Source organism: Urocitellus parryii, chromosome 9 (genome assembly GCF_045843805.1).
Source record: "Urocitellus parryii isolate mUroPar1 chromosome 9, mUroPar1.hap1, whole genome shotgun sequence".
Lineage (NCBI taxonomy): Eukaryota > Metazoa > Chordata > Mammalia > Rodentia > Sciuridae > Urocitellus > Urocitellus parryii.
In genome coordinates, this window is record NC_135539.1 from 117,634,391 (window position 1) to 117,655,755 (window position 21,365).

At 40.9% G+C, this 21,365-nt stretch overlaps 1 protein-coding gene and 1 pseudogene across 1 annotated transcript in view; both read right to left on the reverse strand.

The window, feature by feature from the left end:
* Positions 1-21,365, reverse strand: part of Nr5a2 (nuclear receptor subfamily 5 group A member 2) — a 117,777-nt gene that overhangs the window by 88,327 nt on the left and 8,085 nt on the right. The window contains exon 4 of the mRNA XM_026401495.2: positions 20,086-20,732. Within this exon, the coding sequence (XP_026257280.2) occupies positions 20,086-20,732 (647 nt within the window). The remainder of the gene's footprint in view (positions 1-20,085; positions 20,733-21,365) is intronic.
* Positions 17,030-17,193, reverse strand: LOC113191683 (small nucleolar RNA U3; annotated as a pseudogene).

Below are 21,365 nucleotides of genomic sequence, written 5' to 3' on the forward strand. Positions count from 1 at the left end.
ACTAGAAGTAAATAAGAAAATTTTTCCTTCTTTCTTTTTAAACCTTCCAGCCCCTGATTACTGGTGATTAAACTCAGGGATGCTTTACCATTGAGCTATAACCCCAGACCACCACCAGCTTTTTTTTTCTTTTCTTTTTCTTTTTTTTTTTTTAACAAGACATGGTGTAGTTAAGTTGCCCAACTTGACCTTGGGCTTGTGATCCCCCTGCCTCAGACTCCTGAGTTGCTGGAATTACCGGGGTGTACCACTATACCTGCTTGGTTCTTTTAAATTTTCTCAAAGCCTTTTCAATTTATGACAAGCTTTGAACTCAAGAGTACACTGGAAACCAGGCATAGCTCTAGAGAGAGAGTTCTTTATCAAAATTATAACAATTGACTTTATTATTTTATTTTTGTGGCACTGAGGATTTGAATTCAGAAATGATTTACCACTGAGCTACAAACCCAGCTCTTCTTATTCTTTGTAGGTCTCACTAAGTGCCAAGCCTGACCTCCAAATTGCTATCTTGGTGGGTTCAGCCTCCTGAGTGACTGGTAGCAGCATCCAGCTAATATTCCACTTTAAAGTCAACTTGGGTACATCTTAGATGATAACTACATATGGATCTGTGTACATAATTAGAGATCATGTTTTACAATGTACTGTGTGTGTGTGTGTGTGTGTGTGTGTGTGTGTGTGTTACTAGGGATTTAACCCAGGGGTGCTGCATCACTGAGCATACTAAAAGAATAAATAAAATTACCTTTGGGCTGTGTGTATAAGGTTTATATAAAACAAATGAATTTCATGTTTAGACTTGGGTCCCATCTTCAAAATATGTCACTATACATCTGTGAATAGTGCTCCCAGAGTGTTGTTATTATTATTTTTTTAATTTTGAGACAGGGTCTCTCTAAATTGCTCAGGCTGGTCTCAAAATTTCAATCCTCTGCCTTAGTTCTCTCCAGCCTCTGGGATTACAGCCAAGCAACCTGATGCCTGGCTTCTAATGTGTTTTTTTTTTTCTTTTTTTTGGTATCAAACAATAATAAACCCAGGGGCGCTTAACCACTGAGCCACATTCCCGGCCCTTTTTATGTTTGCTTAGGGCCTCACTAAATAGCTGAGACTGGCTTTGAACTAGACTCCTCCTGCCTCAGCCTTCAGAGCTGCTGGGATTACAAGCATGTACCTCAGCACCCGGCCCAACGTATTTTTTAATGAGCCACTTAAGAATTCTAATCTTTTAACTTAAATGCGGAAGGCAAGATTGGATAAATAAAACCAAATAGGAAGCTTGAGATTACTTAATACAGGTTGAACAACCCTGATCCAAAAATCTGAAATCCAGTACACTCCAAAATTCCAAAGCTTTTGAGTGCCAACAAGACAACGCAGTGGAAGATTTTATACCTGACCTCATGTGAGTAGTTACTGTCAAATCACAGGCACACTAAAATATTAAGCAAAATTACCTTCAGGTGTGTGTATATGGTTTATGTAAAACAAGGGAATTTCATGTTTAGACTTGGGTCCCACTTTTCACTTATACATATGCAAATAGTCCAGAATTACAAAAAGAACCAAAAATAGGAAATCCTAAGCATTTTGGACAAGGAAAATTCAATCTGTAGTTTATTAGATGATACCTCTTAAGAACAAAAAACTGAATTTTTAGACTACAGGGACCCCTAAATTCATAGAACCCTACATTCTTCTAAGGAAATGATTTGAAAACCTATATTTATAGAAAATATTCTTTGTGTGTGTGGGTGCTGGGGATTGAATCCAGGGCCTTGTACATGTGAGGCAAGTGCTCTACCTACTGAGCTATATCCCCAGCTCTAGACAATATTCTGATTATTATAGAATATGAATTCTTTATGAATCCTTCATCAAAAGCAAAACAGAATTTACATCACTTTTTATTTATTTATTCCTTTAAAATTTTTTTGTGTGGTACTGGGGATTAAACTCAGGGGCTCTTTACCATTGAGCTATATCTCCAGACTTTATTTTTTATATTGAGATGACCTCACTAAATTGCTCAGGCTGACCTCAAACGGTGATCCTCCTGCCTCAGCCTCCCAAGTTGTAGGATCACAGACATGCTTGAGATACATATCAGAAATCCCTTGAGGTAAAAAGAGTGAACTAGAAGTAATGGGACGGTGCCTGGTATCAGCCAGTCTAGGTGGGGGAATATGGAATGATTAAACTGCCAGACAAGGTTCAATGATGCTGCAAATGTTGAGTTTAACACGTAGAAAAAAATCACTTATTTAGTCTACAGGCATGACTACTCTGATAGTCCCAAGGCTGATGAGAATTTATTTTTAGGAAGAAAAACTGAAGGTATCTGGGGTTAACATTCTATATTAGTCAACTTGATTTGTCTAGATTTAAATGCCATTAGATCATATTTTAAAATATTATCATCTATGTGAATTTCTACATTCATTCTCATCTCTTCCTGGCTCAATGATGCTCTACATGAGAAACACCTGAGCAAAACTGCAAATCAGAAGCAGAGTCTCCTGTAATGGGCTTAACCTGCAGGAACCTTCACTCTCACAGGCACTTCCACGGCACTTGGGAACCCAATCCATGTGTACACACAAGGTCTAATGTTTTTGGAAATCATGCAAGAGGAAGATTTTTGTTTATTTGTTTGGGAGCTTTCTAAATTATGTAAGCTTCAGGGTTCACAAAGTTGGGATCAATTTCTGTTAAGCCTGCAAGGAGCTTTTTCAACTGCAAAGATATTAGACAACACTGTATCATTTTGTTTTTCCTTCTATTTTTTTTTTTAACGCCTAGAGGTACTAAATATTGGTACTAAAGGTACTAAATACTGGGAAACCAAGTCCGTTAGAATATTGAAAGATGTAAGAATTATAGCAGATATATCAGGTCCTGGGTTCATCCCCACCAATACACAGATAAAATGCTCATCTATTAATGGGGTTATTGATCCTGATATGTATGACATATTTATCCTCATTTATAATATTGTAGATAAATCCCTGGATTTGTTTTATGATTCAAACACTGGCCAATGTTCTGTCCTGTGGGGAGAAAAGCCTTGGAAAGACTGTGTCTTGGATATCTTATGCCACTGAAGGAAAGAAAGTTGAGAGTTATTTTGTGCTGTGTGGGGACTGAATCAGGGCCTCACACATGCTAGGCAAAGTGTGCTACTACTGAGCAGTGTCCCCAGTCCTAAGAGTTCTTTAAAGAGCAACAAAGATGATTAAAGACTTGAAGGTAAAACAGTAAATATATTTAAACTAACTAGCAATTTTAACATTGTTAAAAAAAAAAAAAAACCACAACAACTATGGGAGCCATCATTTTATTTTGTAGAGTGCAAGCTGTCTCATTCATGAATTGCAAATAAAAGCCAATTAGACCTTTAAGGGAAAAACAACAACAACAACTACTATTGAGGTAAACAAACTGGGCCTGACACAAAGTATCGGCCAAATTATTCTAGAGAATCCATAGTGAGGTCTAAAGAATACTTCCAAATGCAATATCCCAAATTCCTAATGTATTACAAGGGGTCCAGCAGAGTGTGGTGGTGCACACCTGTAATCCCAGTTACTCGGGAGGCAGGAGGATTACAAGTTCCAAACCAACCTGGGTAACTTAGCAAGGCCCTAAGCAACTTAGTGAGACCCTGTGTTAAAAAATAAAAAGAACTAAGTCTAACCCCCAGTCCCAAAACAAAACAAAATAAGGGGTACCATGTTCCTTGCTTCCTTGAGCTCAGAGTCAATCTTAGAAACAGGAATGTCAAAAAGGGCAAACACTAAATAAATTTAGCCATTGTTTCCCTGTATACCAACCCAGTTGAATTTGCAACCTGGTCAGTTTGTGTCTGCACAGAAGCCCAGTATTAACTAGAGTCCTCTGACTTAATGACTGAAGTGAGTTGGGAATCCCCTCATGACTGAATTATTTCCATGTAGCTGCAATTGAACAAGCAATCAGAAAATATATTACAATTAAGCAATGGGTCATGCACAGTCTCTATTGACAGACCCAGAGGGAATGATATATACTACCAAAGGAAGGATTCAAGTTGTATATAAAGAAATGTCTGGAGTGCTGATCAAATCCAAAACAGACAGCCAGGGAACTTGTAGAGAGGATCCCCGCCCTTGAGAAGTCTTTGAGAAGAGCTTGAGTGGGGTGGTTTAGCTGTGCTTGCTCGAATAAAAAGGATTAGAATAAATCAATGGTTCCCAGAGGGGGCATCTGAGAACCAGCCCTGGCATCTGCATCTATCTGTTCGGGGGATTAGGACTTGTCCCTAGAGAATCTGGTTCCTCTTCTCCACAAATGCCTCCCCAGGGCTTAAGCCAGGGACATAATTTCGCCTCTTTTCCTCTCCAAGTCCTTTTAGACAATTTCACTGGCTTTCCCTCCACATGCTCTGGGTGCATCCCCTTCTCCCCCATCTATGTTCTCTTACCCTGCTCGAAGCCACCAAAATCTCTCCCTGGATTGCTGGACCTCCCACGTTTGTTCTTGTCACTCCAACCCATTTCCCACCTGCAGCCAGAGCGATATGTTTTCCCAATGAGAACTTGGTGAAGTTACTCCATGGCTTACTTCTATGAATTTCCAGCTCCAAACAGAATAAAATCAAGCCCCCTCCATGAGCTGGACCTCAGCAAATTCTGTGACCTTATCAAAGCCACTCTTCCTCTCAGTCACTGGTTTCTAAGGGTGGGCACTGGTCTGCCTCTTTCCTCCTGTCTATTGAAAACACCAAGCTAGTCTGTACCACGGGGTGCTCTGCACATTTCTCTCCTGTGCCTGCACTTCAGTCTCCAGATTGACCCAGGGTGGTCCTGTCTTGCCCTTCAGATCTCAGCTCAGGGTTGAGGTTCAACTTTTCCCACTGGTCCTCTCTGAAGCCCTCTCACAGCTCCCTCTCTCCCTCCACAGGCCCTCCCTACTGGCCATCAGTCAACACTACCTCATCTGCTTCCCTCCCACACAAACCTGGGCACCAATAAAAGTGCCCTTGTAGATCTCATTCACTCTAGTAGCCCCAGGTCTAGAGGAGGTCTTGACACATGTTGAGTGTTTAATTAACATATGTTGAGTGAATGAATGAAGGAATGAATAATTCATTAGGTCCAGTTAAGATTTAGGAATGATCTATTTTTAAAACCTGGTGTGATCACTTAGGTATCCTGGACTGGGACAGACAGCCCCCTAAGTGTACACCTACACTAGAAGGTTGATTTGGTGCCTATAAATCAATGACTATGAAATAAACAGCTTTAAATCAGCTTGAAGTTAAAAAAAAAAAAGATGTACTAGTCAAAAAGGATGATGTTACAAAAAGAAATTTTAACACATCAAATTTGTTTAAATTAAATATGAAACAAAGGACCAAGACCTCAATTACGTATATGTCACCAATAGCAAAATTTACCTAAAGGGAAAAAAAGTCCTTTTGGAAAAAATAAAACAACAGCCTAGGGCTGGGGCTGGGGCTAGTGGCAGAGCGCTTGCCTAGCACATAGGAGGCACTGGGTTCGATCCTCAGCACCACACACACAAAAAAATAAAGGTATTGTGTCCATCTACAACTAAAATAATAATAATAATAATAACAGCCTATAAGAGATACCAACTGGCTGGGCACAGTGGCACACACCTGTAATCTCAGTGGCTCAGGAAGCTGAGGAAGGAAGACGGTAAGTTCAAAGCCAGCATCAGCAACTTAGTGAGGCCCTAAATAATGTAGTGAGATCTTGTCACAAAATTAAAAATAAAAGAGCTGGGGATGTGGCACAGTGGTTAAGCGCCCCAGGTTCAATCCATGCCCTCGCCCCCCAAAAATCTGTGAAATTATATTGCAGGTATAGCCCCCCAAAAATCTGTGAAATTATATTGCAGGTGGGCTGGGGATGTGGTTCAAGCGGTAGCGCGCTCGCCTGGCATGCATGCGGCCCGGGTTCGATCCTCAGCACCACATACCAACAAAGATGTTGTGTCTGCAGAGAACTAAAAAATAAATATTAAAAAATTCTCTCTCTCTCTCTCTCTCTCTCTCTCTCTCTCTCTCTCTCTCCTCTCTCACTCTCTCACTCTCTCAAAAAAAAAAAAAAGAAATTATATTGCAGGTATATTTCCAGTAGTTACAATGGTACTGGGTTCTCTACCTAAGTTTCTCTGGGGGCTTCCCTTTAACTACAACAAATTCATGTAAGTGCCCCTCATCATCACCCAGCTTTACCTCTTGCTCTTTCCCCCCACTCAACCCTCCCTCATGGGGATCACACCAAGGTCGCAGGAAGCACTGCACAAAACCTGTATGGTTTGCACTTGCGGTTGTCTGCTAGTGTTGCCTCCACGCCCCGCCCACCTCATTCCCAGCTCAGACTCCTCTTCCTAGACTCTTCTGGGGAGTAACTTCCTCCCTCCCTGACCTCTTCCCCCTCCCCAACACTGGGTTAAAAGCCCTCCAAAGAGCTTCACTGCATGCTGGACTAATCTCTCTTTCAGTTTCAGGGATCAGTTTGTTGTCTGTGGGAATTAAATTTTATTTTTCAGTTCCAATGTCATCTTAAATCTTGGTGCAAATCTAGACAGGATCACGCCTATGCCATTCTTACAGTGCTTGCCTGAGATTTCAGAGTCAGAGCTCACCTTTGTTTTGATCCTGCAGCAAAATCAGGAAGGGGAGGGGGGTCCCATGTTGACAGTGAAGACTACTGTTGTCTTTAGCAATTTAGCAAAGAGATGAACCCATGGTAGGAGTTCGATCAGTGTTTGATGAATGAATAAGTGAATGAAAGACTTTGAATCAAACCCTAAATCTAGCCTAATCCTAGGTGGAACCTTGTCCTTTATGGCCAAAGTGTTTCAAGGGCAGTGTGTGTTATTCCACTGTGAAGACAAGTGCCACCTCCTAGAGAAATGCCAACATGGAGAGTTTTGATCTTTTTCAAAACACATTTCAGACTCAGCTGGACTCTCCTAAATCTATTACAGGAATGAAGTTGTTTTCCCAATTGCAACATTTCATTGTTTCAACCATGAAAGTCATTCTCAACAGTCAAATAAAACTCCTTTGAAAACATGCATAACCCCTAATCCCCATTTATGAGTACAAAATATGAATGCTTTTGTAGAAGCACGTTATTTCTCACAACAGTGCACCAGGGCTATTGTGTTTCCATGGCAGATATCTGATGTGATCTGAATCGAATGTAAACGACAAATTATTGTGTTCAAGCATCTTCCCTCGCTTCATGTACGTGCCAAACAGATCCAGAATTTTTTTTTTTTTCCCTCCAAAGCTGGAGCAAGAATCAATTAAAGTACATAATAATGTGTTAACTAGCTAATACAGCAGTTAACATTAAGGGGCATTTCAAGCCTCTGAGTTTTTAGAGGCAGAGCTCTTCTTTCATTTGTTCTGTTAGATCTATAATTGAAAGAATACCGTGAGAGACGCCTTTCATCAGCTCCCCGAGTTACATTTCCCGCTTTGATAACTGTACAAGGAAAATCTAAGGCACTTCAAGCTACCCAATTACATTTGATTAGCTAGTCAAAATAATGTAACAGCTTCTCATCACCCAAAGGAAAACTTTTGAAGAATTCTGTTGCCAACATGTCTGCACCAACCCTAATCTATATCATTATTTTACAAGGGGAAATGTAATATTTAGTAAGTTTTTTTTTTTTAAATCAGGCAATGAGTAAAGCCTCTTCTACATCACAACTTTAGATCAAAAAAGCACAATTGTGATAGGATGTGTATGATAAAGAAGCATTTGTGGAGATTTCAGAATTGACCAGATATAGGGGTGCAAATAAAAGAACATGCGTTAGATTGAGCCAGCGTTTCAGAGAACAGATCTAAAAACAGGATATGCAGTCAAAACCCTGTGATATATACACACCAGATCTGCCAGGGAAAATTATTCAGGACCCCAAACCTATGCATAAGTGTAGTGATTGATTAGCAAATAAGGGAAAGAGTCTGTATAAAAATCAGCACCATTAAGAAGCCATTTAAAATATCATTCTGGAATTTTCAGATCATTGAGACTATTTATTGAATGTCCCTTTAAAGTAAAGACAAAAGAGCTGTGGGTTTGACTCGGTGGTGGAGCAATTGCTTAGCAAGGTTCTGGGTTGGATGCCCAGCGCTGCAAAAAAAAAAAAAAAAAAATACAGCTTTTACCATTGAGCAGTTTGTTTCCTTTAAGTATTTTTTTTTAAGTTGCCAATAGACCTTTGTTTTATTTATTTATTGATATGTGGTACTGAGAATTGAACCCAGTGCCTCACACATGCTAAGCCAATGCTCTACCACTGAGCTAGGACCCCAGCCCTCCTTAAAGTCTTTAGTGCATTAATTCAACATGTACCAGTGTCTACAGTGCTTCATTCCTATAAAACATGTTTTTAATTTAAATGAAATAATGATCCTGCTCTGTTAGGTAAATGGTTGTGTAAACAGGGCGTTTAGAAATGCAATAGTCAACTCATAGGAGGTGGTCTTGCTGGAGACTTTAAAAACCCACACTTCTGAACTGGTGATGAAAGGCCAGTTACAACCCTGCTCCCAAGTGGAAGGCAGAGACCAGAGCTTTTGAAGCACCAGTCGGAGGTTACGTTCCGCCTTGCACAATAACGGATAGACTTTAGACCTGTTGGTCAATGATTCCATCTGTCATGGAAGAAAAAGCATTCTCACAGAATTAGAAGTTGGATCAAGTTGGGTTGTAAAGTTAATCCTGAATGTTGTGTAATCCCAGTGACGTTTTTAAATATTGGAGATAATGTGGCTTTCTTTTTGAGTTTTCACAGAGAAATGAACAGCAGTAGTGCTCAGAGGCTCTGTGCACCTGAGATTTCTATTTATTTATTTTTTCTCTTCAAAATTTATATGAGGAATTCATAGAATTGGCTCTGGTAGGTCAGAAATGTGGCATTTGAAAACATTTCCAGGAGGAAGTTAAAAGGAAGGATGACCATTTGTGGGACTATGTGGATGAGAGACTAAAGTAGAACTCCCTTGTTTTGCATATAAACTGTCACAACTATTTGAAAACCAGAGGGGAATTTTGAAGTTCCCTTGTGTGGGAGTTCCGAGGGTCCCATCCACACTCACCTGCCTAAGCCTGAAGCATCAGTGTTCTCTCTTGCCCTTGCACATCAAAGCTGACCCTCAAAGGAAATTGCCACTGTGTGAGAGTCATCTGTCACCATGGAAGGATTGGAAAGAAATTCTATCCATCATCATTAAACATACCCCATCTTGGGTTTTTGTTTATTTGCTTGTGGTCTTAGGGGCTGAACACACTGAGCTACATCCCCAGCCCTTTTAATTAATTAATTTTATTTTGAGACAGGGTTTTACTAAACTGCTGAGGCTGTCCTTGGATTTGCAATCCTCCTGCGGGATTGGTCATGCACCTCCAAGCCCGGCTCAATACAACCCATCCTTAGAGGTCAACTGTTTGTCTTGCCTTGTCTGCGCATTCTCAGACCGAGTTTCTGAGCTGCCCTCTTTCTACAAGCACATTCTACCTGAAGGATAAATGCAGATGCAGTCAAGGACAGGGGTCAGCAACCACCCGGACCCTGGGACCATACTTCTCTGCAGCCTAATGCCTAAAGATTAACCTTATGTCTGGATCTCTGAGGCCCAGGAAAGAGCAAAGAAAAAAAGCAAGCTGAGTACGAAAGAGAAGGCAGCCTGGGCAGATAGCAAAGGACAGGAGGAAGAGAGTGGAGAAAATAAAGCAAGGTTAGAAAGTGTGGTGTAGGTTAGAAAGTCTACGAGGAGCTGGCAGGGACCCCATCCCTCTGGCTGCCTGAGCTGAGCCAAGCACAGGTTGGAGAGCAAAACTGGTTTCAGTACCAGGCACGGGAGAACACCAGGATGCTGGAAGAGGGGACACGGTGTCTGTCACTGTTCTTGACTGTGGGTGGTATTCTCGGGTTAGGGATTAATGTCTTTAATGTGAAGAATAGTTTAAATGCCCAATTTCCATGCAGCCATTCTGCAAATGGATGTTGAACTCTCAAAGATTTGTATGATCTGCTTCCCAAGCCGAAGAAGAATAAGTCAGAGCAAAGTCATTCTTGACTTATCCTGGAAAATAAAATGATCTATTTTCCCTCAGGTTCAGAGGGCAAAGTCCTTCAACAGTGTTCGGGGGTGTCACACATGAGTCATGAATCTGTTTGTTTGTTTGTTTGTTTTTTAACCCATTACCCGACTTTGTATAACAGTGGATACCTGTATGCAAACAGGGACCCAGGGGTGCAGACTCAGGGAACCCCACCTGTCCAACACTGAGGAACTATCACTGGCAGGCTTTCCATAGATCTGTGAGCAATTTGTATGACCTGCTGGGCAAGGGCAAGATTTAGAGTGTACAAGGACATTAGTTATTCTCAGCAAACAGGCAAGTAACTACTTCTAGGACAAACTGACAAAACTCTACTGATTATTCAGTCAGAAATGGTGCTGGGTATAGAAGATGGAAGGGGTTGGGGAAGGCCCCCCCAAGTATTCTGGAGTTGGGAGGATGCTCTGCTACTGCATACTGATGGTCTCATTCCTTGCCACCCAAGTAAAGCCCAGTTTGATAAACTAAGGCTTGAAGTCTCTGGAGTAGGCCGCTATAGACAATGGCAAACACCTCTCTCCCTTCTGATGGGGATTACTGAATTGTTCTATTCTCAGTTTCCTACATGGTCCTCCCCTAATTAGAAAAATAATAATAATGAATTTACACACCCTTGAGTCAACTGATCAAAAACTTGCTCTCTACAGTGAAAGTAATCGGTTAAGATCTACTGGTACAAGTATGGGTAATTTGGTCATGGTAACAAGTATAAAGTACCTCACAGTTTACAAAGGATTTCCACACACAATTTTTTTTTTTTTGCTATAATAATAGCATTATCACACATTAGCTATGTGACATGGCTCAGGTTAGTAAATGTCTCAGGTCTCAGTATCTTCATCTGCAAGGTGGGTATCATCATGCCTAGGGCACCAGCATCTTCAGCTTGTGTAGCTAGATGTCAGATGTGAAATAGCTAACAATTGCCTGCTTCCTAGCTCCATAAGAGGTGCCCATTAGTGCTGTCATCTTCAAACTTTAGTCCAGGAAAAATCCAAGTATTTTCTTGAATTTTCTTTAAACCCTCAGCTGTTAGTTTAATGCCAAACCTTAAGGGGAGCTGGCCTGAGGGTTCACCTACCTCAGTCTCTTTGTCTCTCCTCCTCCTCCCACATCTCCAAACTGACCCAATTGCCTTGATCAATTTTACTGGTGTCAACAAATTACTTGACTAAAAGGATGGGTTAGGTGAAAACTGAGGTAGCAAACTTCTACCAATCAGTTTCCTGGATGTCTCTATGGGATTGTACAACCCTAAGAAACAAGAGAAGGGACAGATGGTTGAGTCCCTTCGAAAGAGCATATATGTGAGAATGACAGGTCTAACCCTTTTACACCCACTCTTTAACCAAAAGGAGACCATATACTATGCTCACCTCACAGACTCTCCTAAGAGTCAAACCAGAATATGGCCTGAAAACATCCAGCACCAGGGCAGGCTCTTCATGACACCCCCTAAAATCTACCTCTCACTGCACATGGTGGCACATGCCTGTAATCCCAGTGATTTGGGAGGTTGAGGCAGGAGGATCAAGTTCAAGGCCAATCTGGGCAACTTAGCAAGATCCCCTGTCTCCAAATAAAAAATGAATATGTCTGGGGATGTAGCTCAGTGGTAGAGTGCGCTTGCGTTCCATCCCCAGTGGACCTCCCCAAACAAAAAAGGCACTTCTCTTCCTTACCATCTGTCCTTTAACATACCAAGGAAAATGCTGATGATTTTCCCACTCTTCTTCATATTCAGATACCTAATAATGGCTCACCTAGTCAATCTTGGAATTCTCAGCCATGGCAGGCTATTCTGATGCTGTCCCTATAATTCTTAGTAGATAACAAGTAGATTAATAGGAACAGGAAGCTTATTGGTTTCGTGAACAAGCAAACCCAGTGTGAATCTCTGATCCTCTGCAGAACCATTCTCATCAAATATCCCAAAGGATGTGTTCACCTAGATATAACTCATGCTCTGCTGTACTGCAACTAAGCTTCAGGAAGTTAGGCAGTATAGACAGATTCTCCCATTTGGAAATATATACTTGATGAATAAAACAATTTAGTTCTTTAAAAAAAAAAACAGGCAAGAGCTGGGCATGGTGGCCACACCTAGACTCCCAGGGACAACCTGGGAGGCCAGAGCAGGAAGATTACAAATATGAGGCCAGCCTCAACAACTTAGTGAGGTCTTGCCTCAAAATAAAAAATAATAATAAGGGCTGGGATATAGCTTATTGGTCTAGTACCCCTGGGGTCAATCCCCAGTACCAAAAATAAATAACACTGGACAAAATCTATTTGGACAAAAACAGAAGAGGGCCAGGCACAGTAGCACATGCCTGTTATCCCAGTGGTTTGGGAGGCTGTAACAGGAGGATGGTGAGTTCAAAGCCAGCCTCAGCAACAGCAAGGTGATAAGCAACTCAGTGAAACCCTGTCTCTAAATAAAATACAGAATAGGGTGGGGGACTGTGGCTCAGTGGTCTAGTGAACCTGAGTATAGGCCACACCTATACTCCCAGAAGCTAACTGACCATAGCACAAACAGGTATTGACTGAGAAGAGCTGATTCGCCCAGGGAACAGTGAGTCAGAAGAAAGATCAGATAACGGGTTCCTCAGTCTGCAACAGACAAGAGTACAGTAGCAAACAAGGCTAGAATAATATCAATTCTCAACACCATCGGCAAGAATACAGGCTTCTGTTTTAGATCTTTCTGGGGGAAAAAAATTACAGAAGCAGCTGTTTAATACCCAAAGAGAGAAGAAAGACCATCAAGTCAAACCTGCTGATTCTAAGGTTCTTTCCAAATTCACAAAGACAGAAGAAAATGTCCACGTCTACCTCTAGTGGAAGAAAAACCATTTTCCTCTTTTCCTTGTAACCCCAGGACGCACAGATGTGTTTAATTCTAGTGTCTCTTTAATGAGTAGAACAACTGGCAATAAATGGTTTACAGATTGTATCCTTCTCCAACAGGATGCTGGGGATGTAGAGGGCTTGTCTAGCATAGAAGAGGCCCTGGGTTCAATCCCCAACAGCACAAAAACCAAACAGAACAGAGAGTGAAAACAGAAGTTAGGTAAGGTAGCTGATGATCATTTTGGAAACCATACTGGTAAGCAGGAATGCTGAGGTTGAATTGGACGAATGGTTCCTGACCCCAATTTGCAAGCAAAGGTCATGGAGAGCCACGTGGCAGATAGTGTCGGGAGACATTGTGAGGGCTGGTGCAGCCTCTCCTTTCCCTCTTCCATAGAAACCAAAGGAAGAAAGGTTAGAGCTGGAAATGGTGGTCAACATCTCAGCCTCTCTAGAGGTGGAGGCAGGGTGATCACCGATGCAAGGCCAAGCTTAGCAAGGTAGTGAGACCCTGTTTCAAAGTTTAAAAAAATAAATAAATAAAAGGACTGGGAGGCAGTCATCCTAGTACTTGGGAAGCTAAGGAAGGAGGATCATCCAGTTCAAGGTCAACCTGGGCAACTTAGTGAGTTACTGCCTCAAATAAAATAGAAAAGGCTCAGGATGTAGCTCAGTGGTATACCACCTGCCTAGCACGTGAGAGGCGAAAGATTCAATCCCTAGGACCAATTTTTTAAAAAGAAATAAAATAGCTTAAAATGGAAGCAGATCTAATCAAGTCTCAGATCATAGACCTGTATGTTGGGAATGGTGAACTGTAGCTTGGGAAAAGGTATCTAGAATGTTAAAATAAGTCAAGCATGGTGGCACACACCTGCAGTCCCAGCCTCTCAGGAGGAAGATTGCGAGTTTGAGGCCAGCCTTGGCAATTTAGAGGGACCCTCAGCAACTTAGTGAGAACTTGTCTCAAAATAAAATATAAAAAGGGCTGGGCTTATGGCTCACTGGTTAAGCATCCCTGGGTTCAATTCCTGGTACCTAAATAAATACAACTCTGCCCAGAAAGCTTCTATAATGAACCAGAGAGAAAGGAAGGTTTGCCCTTCCCCTTACTCCCTTGCTTTAGAGAAAACCACACTTAAAAATGGGCTCTGGCATGGCTGAATTCCTTTGACACAAATTCCCTGAGTCTCTGAAACCTATTTTCCACAGAAATGCTAGTTATGAGTTTCAGTCAGGATTAGTTTGGTTTTTTTTTTTTTCCTTTATTTTATTCCTACATGTATCAGAATCATTCGTGGAGGGGAAGTTCTTATATATCCATTCCCACAATTCTCCAAAGACATCTGGTCTCATTAGAAGATCAAATAGATCCTCCAGATTCATTAGTTGCTTAACAAAGTGGGAATTATTTCCTCACTGCTCCGTGTTTATGAGATTCGCCAGTCACAGGTGAGGGCAAAATAACGGGGGATAGTGTTTTTCCCACACGGGGACAGCTCATTCAGCAGAGTGGAAATGTCTGGAATTTGCTATTCTTTTCTAAAAACGAGGGAAAAGTCAAGAATATATAGGCTATTTTGAGACAGATTTGGTTTAAAGTTCAGAAGGTGCATTTAATACATTGTTTCAGAAAATTGACGTTCATGGCTCACCTATCACCTGCTTACCATCCTGTTCTCTTTCTACCCATTTTCCTTCACAGGCACACCAAGGAACCCACATGGAACGTGTCTTGCACCAGGTATATAACACAGGGCGGAACAGCATTTGGCACTTCTATCTGTGGAGCCCAGCCCATATTGCTGTGGCTGCACCAGATTCTTCCCCGGAGCAGACTCTAAGCAGAGGATGAGGCACTGGAGGATGCCTGGCAAAGCCCTCCAGGTCCAGAAGTGTTAGCTGGTGGCCCCATTGTGCTGAAAGATACCCTGATGGCCTGAAAGAATTACGAGGCTTTCAAAAGTGACTCATTGACTCCCAGGGGGCTGTCTGGGCTCAGGGAAAGTCTGTCCCCCTGTTAGTGAAGTAGTAATTAGGTGGTAGGGATGGACTTGGATAACCTAAATTTGCTTTAGTTTTCCTGGTGGAGGCCTGCAGAGTGGGAGTCGAAAGGTTCCACTGGGTGCGTGTGAGCACCAGAGGAGGGGCACAGGATGCTCCTTTGAATCTGAAACTTCCAGTCCCAGTTCTGCCCTTTGGTAGCTGGGGAATCTTGGGCAGGTTACGCTTTCTTCCCGTCATGGTTTCTTTATATGCAAAAAGAAGAGATTAGGATCACAGGATTTTCACCATCTTTTCTAGCTCTGAAAAACCCATGATCTACGGATCAGACACTGAGAATCTTCCAATGCACATGTTGCTATTTTGGGAACCAAAAGTATTCCTTTCACCTTTCTCATGCCATTATTTTTGGATGGATGGAGACCAGAATTGTATCTTACAGGTGCCAGGCTTGGTGGCACACATCTGTAATCCAAGCAACTCAGGAGGCTGTGGTGGGAGGATGGCAAGTTTGAGGCCCACCTAGGTAAATTGGCAAGACCTTGTCTCAAAATAAAAATAAAAGGGCTGGGGACGTGGCTCAGAGGTAGAGTGCCCTGGGTTGAAACTTCAATACCGAAATATAAAAGAGAAATAAAAACCAAAGTGCTCCCTAATGTATGTCCTCCAGCTCTCTCCACTTCCATCTTCTTGCTCAGAAATTCCAGTTTCCATGAGCACGCTGTTTTTATATTATTATCATTATTTATTTATTTATTTGTGTGGTGTTTATTAGAGATGGAACCCAGGTCCTTGCATATGCTAGGCAAGTGCTCTGCCACTGAGCTATACCCCCAGCCTCATTATTCCTTAGTTACATTGCTGCTTCATGTTGCTTCCCAAGTTGAGAATTTGGGGGCTCTCATTTCCTATTTCTCATTTCAGTATTTTAAGTGGGAACCAGAGTACCCTTTTTGCACCTGGTAGGTAGATGTGCAGAAAAATAAAAAGACCCACCAATTTCTTCTGGCCCTTCTGTTCCCTTAACTAGTAAAGAAATGAATGGTGTACTCTCTCCTTTCGACAAGGTTAGGGGGAGTGTACATGGGCCCATGAAAGTCAGCAAGAGGGCATTTACAAAATTGCCTTATTATCTTGTTGTTTCCCAGGAGCAAATACATGACTTTCCATCCTGAGGTTGTAGAGGTATAGGCAATCTGCCCTGGAAGTATGTCACTCAATGTACCACTTGTTGTGAAGTCAACAAGAAAAAGGAAAATGTTTAAAGGAGAAACTTCATCTTTCTAAAAAATATTTTAAAACCACAATTTTGCAAAGTGCTAGGGTGGGGACTTGGACTGCAGAGTTCGGGAATGTCTTAGAGGTCATGTCAGGAGGAAAAGGAGTCTTGCTAAAAGTGGTGGCAGGTAGGCTCCATCCAACAGGTGGCCCACAGCAGAGACATGTTTCCTGAATTGCAGGTCATGCCTCATTAGTGGGCTGTGACATGAATTTAGTAGGTCATGACCAGAAAAGTCCTTTTTTTTTTTTAAGTGAAGTAAATTATGCGAAAGCAGAATAAACTAGAAAATATTGGAGTACATGGCATGTAGGTCACGTATCATCTAACAAAATTGTGATTTAGGGGTGTGTCTAAGTGTGTGTAAGAGAGTTTGGTACACCATGTTCCAGTGTAAAGTATATTTCCCACTGCAGGACACAGAAAATGTGGAAGTGACAACATTGGAGATGTCTTGTGATGCTGGCATCTCAAGACTGACAAAGTAAATTTACAAATGAAAAGAAATTCTTCCTATGGGAATATTCACCTCACAACTCTGCCAAATTACTCTGGATTCTACTTTTTGTTCTTGACAAAATAGTTAAACGGAATAATTCCTGTTCAATATAAGCCAAGGCAATGGTAAAGTGGGTTCAAGATAGTGTCTCTACCCTGTTGACAGTTCCACCCCGCGTAGATGCCTCCTGATATTTGTAGGGTTTTTTTCCCTTTGCTTTTTTCCCCTGCTCAGACAGTATTCTCTCCCTGGCAAAGCAACACCAAGAGCCAGCTTCACACTTAGGAGAGGATGTTTCATTTCCTCCTCATGGTTTCCAATACTCAGCCAGATCAGAGAAACTTTGCTAGTAACAAACTATCGAAATGATCCCTGAAAATTATAGTCTTCTTTTTCAACACATGTTCCCATGAAACACTGATAACTCCATCGAACACCTGTATAAGGACAGGCAATAAGCTATACATGATGTAATCCCAAGCACTCAGGAGGCTGAGGCAAGAGGATCACAAGTTTGAGGCCAGCTTCAGCAAGTTAGTGAGGCCCTAAGCAACTTGGTCAGACCCTATCTCAAAATAAAAATGAAAAGTTGTGTATTGCGTGTATGTACGTATATGTAACGACAAATGCCAACAGCATGTACAACTATGAAGCACCAATATAAACGTGGGCGGGGAATAAAAAATAAAAAGGTTTGGGATGTAGCTCAGTGATAAAGCACCCTGAGGTTCAATCCCCAGTACAGGAAAAACAAAACAAACAAACTAACAAACAATAACAACTGATAATCAGCTGCAAGGTGTAGCTCAGTGGTAGAGTGCTTGCCTAGGACACATCAAGCCCTGGGTTCAATCCCCAGCACCATTTTAAAAATAAAGGAAAATTGCCTGAGAGTTCTTTAAGAGCCTCTTCTCCCATAGGCATTTATGTTTTAGTCAAATATTTAATCTCATGCCATATAAAAGAATTTCATAGAATTCAGCTAGCTATGTTCACTATGTAAATTTCTTTTTCACATGCAAATAATTTTTATTTATTTCCTCATTGATTTGTGAAATGTTATCTTTACTGTCTTTACTTTAAAAACAAAATAATTATGGAAATATCGCAACTCTAAGAGGAAATATTTTATTTTATCAAACTTTGTATTAATCTTATACCCAACTTAGTCCTTATCAAATTTTAGTCTTTAATTTACATATATGTATTTTAATTTTTATTTATTTATTTTGTGGTTGTAGATAGACAGAATGCCTTTATTTTATTTGTTTATTTTTATGTAATGATAAGGATTGAATCCAGTACCTCATACTAGGCAAGCACTCTACCACTGGGCTACAGTCCCAGCCCTCCTTAATTTATATTGATTGATGACTGTTAATTATGATACAATTATATGATGCTGTAATACTTGGCAATATTATTTCCCACTGTCATACTAAGACACGACACCTGCTTGTTTTCTTGCCTGAATAAGCCCATATTACACAAAGAACTCGACTTTTCATGCAACAATTAACTTTTAAAATGTACCACTTTACTGAATAGGTAGTATATGCCAAACTCCCAGGATTAGGGTGCTTTATACCTATAAATTCTCATTTTTTTCCTTGCAAACCCTCCTCCAAGTAAGGTCTATTATTTTCTACTATTCCATAGACGCCATTTTCACAACTTTACAGATGAGAACACTAAGGCTCAGAGACAGACAATGCCCATGAAGACATGGTTATTAACTCAGATCAAGTCCATCTGATTGCAAAGGCTGTGCTTTCACGGTTTTTATGTCACCTAATCTTTCAGATGTATCTGGAATTATTTTCATCACCTCACCTGCTCTTCTAAGGACGTGATGGTGAATGCCTGAACACCAGGAAAGCTGTTTTTATTGTTTTTGTTTTTTAAATGAAGAATGCTCTGCTGAACGTAGAACAGCTGCAAACACTACATACTCAGAAATATCTGGCCAGATGGTGAGAACTGGATGCTTTCTGCTTGCCCTCTGTAGCCTGGTATCTCCGCCTTCAGCTGTCTTTCAGTCTAGCAATAAAGGATGTGAAAATATCCAGCATCTTTTAACAGCATGCTAGAGATATTTTATTAGATCTATTCAGATAACTTTTTTGTTTCCATGTGCAAACAACGGTACTTTAAGACTTCTATGAAAAACATTATTTTCTATTTGCAAATAATTTCCACATCCCCTAGTCCTTCTGTCTGCACAGACCATATTTTACAGTAACTCTTTAAATAAAAAATCAGCTTTGTCTCTCTGCTCTCAGATTTTGAAATTTCCAATGCCTCAGGTAATCAGAAGCCACAGGTATTTAGCAGCCACATCTCTCACGACAGCAAAAGGAAGACGTTGATTTCATAGTAGAATATACTGAAAAATCAAATCCAGGGTTCTCTTTAAAATCAGAAATGAAACCCCTAGCCACCAGATTCAGACTCCAAACTTCTAAGTGACTTTGCCACATTAATTCGGTCTTTAGTTTCAGGAAATAAAATAATCACGTAGTTAAACATAGATCCTTATGCAAACAAGTACTATGTTTACAATGTACCAATCCATTAAAATTAGCAGCAGACATACATTCTGAGAACTAAAACCTGGGACACATAGGCTAGCAATCATCATTAGCTCATTCCCCATCTAATGGCAGTAAACATCCTATTGGAATCTGCTCCGAAAACAAAAGCTTTACTAACCTAATGTCAAGGTAAACAGGTAGTAAATACCTACTTGGTAGTATAACCAGTGGTATCACATTTGCATTCTTTAGGTTCTAAACACAACTAAATGTTGGCATTTTTTCCTTTGAAAGCTACTTTCAAGATAACACCGTTATAATATAGTTCATAATGGGATAACTTAAAAAAACAGCATACTAGGCACCACTTGACATTAACATCTTTAGCCAACATTAAAATTTTTTAGCCACAAACTATCTGAGATAGAGGGAATAAACATATTATGGTATACAGAAAAAAACTAAGTTTCCTATATTTTATGTTAAAAGTCATTCACCCCAATTAAGAGCTACACAGAATAATTACAATTGTGTACCACTGTGCCCAGCTTATTGTCAGTCTTTATACCATTGTTCAATGCAATAAATAGTCCTAAAGTTAAGCTACAATAAATAGTCCTAAAACACAGTTATAATCACCCAAAGAAGAAAAGGAAAAAGTACTTTCAGCCCCAAGAATATATTCATTGGGAATAGCGTTAGGTCTCCCTTGGAAGGGATATTGAGTTGTGAGAGCAGAGGGCATACCTTAAGTTCTCTGAAGAAGATACTACTCCTGGCCCACTCAACAATGGAGAAGAGGGTTTGATCCGCCATTTTGCACATCAGCCCAAATGTGCTCAGCTTTTCGTGCTTGCTTCGATTAGCCTGCTCTTGCTGCAAATAGTTCATGATTTTGGCTTGAACTTGAGGCTCATCAGGCTCACACTTCAAAAGTTCCAGTATCAGGTGTGGAATGCTTGCCGGGGAGCTTGTCTGGTAACTATCCATATAGGAATAGCCCATTATTGACTCAGGTGAGCTGGTGTAGGGGTCTGGGTACTCAGACTTGATGGCGCGGCTAGGAAAGTGGCCATATGCTTGGTAACCTTGCAGGCTGCCATGAGGTGGCATTGTCATGCTAATGGGGGATGTTACAAAGGGACTTCTGTCATAGTCTGTAGGAGGCAAGGCAGCATGGTTCAGAGGTAGGCCTTTGGAGGCAGAATGGATGTTCTGAATGGCAGAAGAGATGGTCAGGTCAGAGGGCATGGCTTGGATCACCTGAGACATGGCTTCCAGTTTGAGTCCATTGGCTCGGATGAGGGCTTTTTTCTGTTGCTTCAGGGCCCTGTCTCTCTTGTACATTGGTCCAAACTTATTCCTTCCTCCGCGCATTCGATCGGCCCTTACCGCTGTTGGGGGAGCAAAAAAAAAAAGGGGTGGGGGGCGTGTATATATAAGATGAAAATTATTAGCATTCTCCAGGATATCTACATACTTAGAAATGTTGAAAATGAACCATAAATGTTTTGTGTGGCTGTTTTCATTATAATAGCTCACAAGAATTCCAAGGAAAAACAAAAACAAAAATACCATGTCCTCTTTATTTATGAATTGCTTACTGTCTTTTTTTAATATTTACTTTTAAATTATAAGTGGATACAATATCTTTATTTTCATGTGGTGCTAAGGATCGAACCCAGTGCCTCACACATGCTAGGCGAGTGTTCCACCTCTCTGAGCCACAACCCTCTAAGTGTCTTTTATCATTGAAAAAAAAAACTTATAAATGCATTGAACAATGGTATAAAGACTGACAATAAGCTGGGCACAGTGGTACACAATTGTAATCCTGCTGATTTAGGAGGCTAAGGCAGGAGGATTACAAGTTCGAGACCAGTCTCAGCAAACTCAGTGAGACCTGGTCTCTAAATAAAATACAAAAAGGGTTGGGGATGTGGCTCAGTGGTTAAGCACCCCAGGTTTCAATTCCAAGTAATAAAAAATAGAATAAAATAAGATTAAAAAGGGCTAGGGTTATAGCT